Source organism: Mesitornis unicolor, unplaced genomic scaffold (assembly GCF_000695765.1).
Source record: "Mesitornis unicolor isolate BGI_N332 unplaced genomic scaffold, ASM69576v1 scaffold34638, whole genome shotgun sequence".
NCBI lineage: Eukaryota > Metazoa > Chordata > Aves > Mesitornithiformes > Mesitornithidae > Mesitornis > Mesitornis unicolor.
This window is the reverse complement of record NW_010204477.1, coordinates 4,348-4,995: the sequence shown is the minus strand read 5'-3', so window position 1 is coordinate 4,995 and position 648 is coordinate 4,348. Positions and strand designations below refer to the sequence as shown.

The 648-nt window shown below is 36.3% G+C and overlaps 1 protein-coding gene across 1 annotated transcript in view; it reads right to left on the bottom strand.

The window, feature by feature from the left end:
* The window catches only part of KATNA1 (katanin p60 (ATPase containing) subunit A 1), a 13,869-nt gene extending 13,449 nt beyond the window's left edge, over positions 1-420 (bottom strand). The window contains exon 1 of the mRNA XM_010191080.1: positions 250-420. Coding sequence (XP_010189382.1) covers positions 250-420 — 171 coding nt within the window. The remainder of the gene's footprint in view (positions 1-249) is intronic.
* Between the last annotated feature and the right edge of the window lie 228 nt (positions 421-648).

Below are 648 nucleotides of genomic sequence, written 5' to 3'. Positions count from 1 at the left end.
TGACAAGCCAGATATGGTGCCCTGGCACCCCAGGGCTGCCTTCCATTGCCTATCTTGTCACTTGACAGAGCAAGAAGTCAGAAAGAAGACTTAAGTAAGTCTATATAATAACAAAAAAGCCCATATATAGCAGCACTACAGTTTATCAGAGAATGGTGTAAGTATTTTTATAACGTTGCTTACTGTAAGATAGGCAATTTTTGCTACTTTAATGCTTTTCCCCTCAAAATGTCCCACAGTACTATTTACCTGTTGCCATTTCTGTTGCAGATATGTATCTCTGACAGAGTAGAGATACTTATTCATTTGGTCAAGAACTCCCTGGTAGTAGACCATCGCAGAGTCATAATTTCCCAGTAACGCATATTCACGTGCCAGCTTTACATTCTCACTGATCATAGCAAGGCTCATGTTCAACATGAAGCTGAATTTAAAAAAATAAAAGGCAAATATTAAGGAAAAAAAAATTCCACAACCAGAACAAATTTTTGCAACTATTTTCATACACGCATTACCTCATTTGGCCTATCAAAATACAGAAGCTGGAAATACACCAGTTAGAAAAAGGTCCTAGAACAAATGTCACCCATATACAAAGATAGCTGTTTCTCTATTACTAAAAATGAAACTTTTCACTTTATATAATTG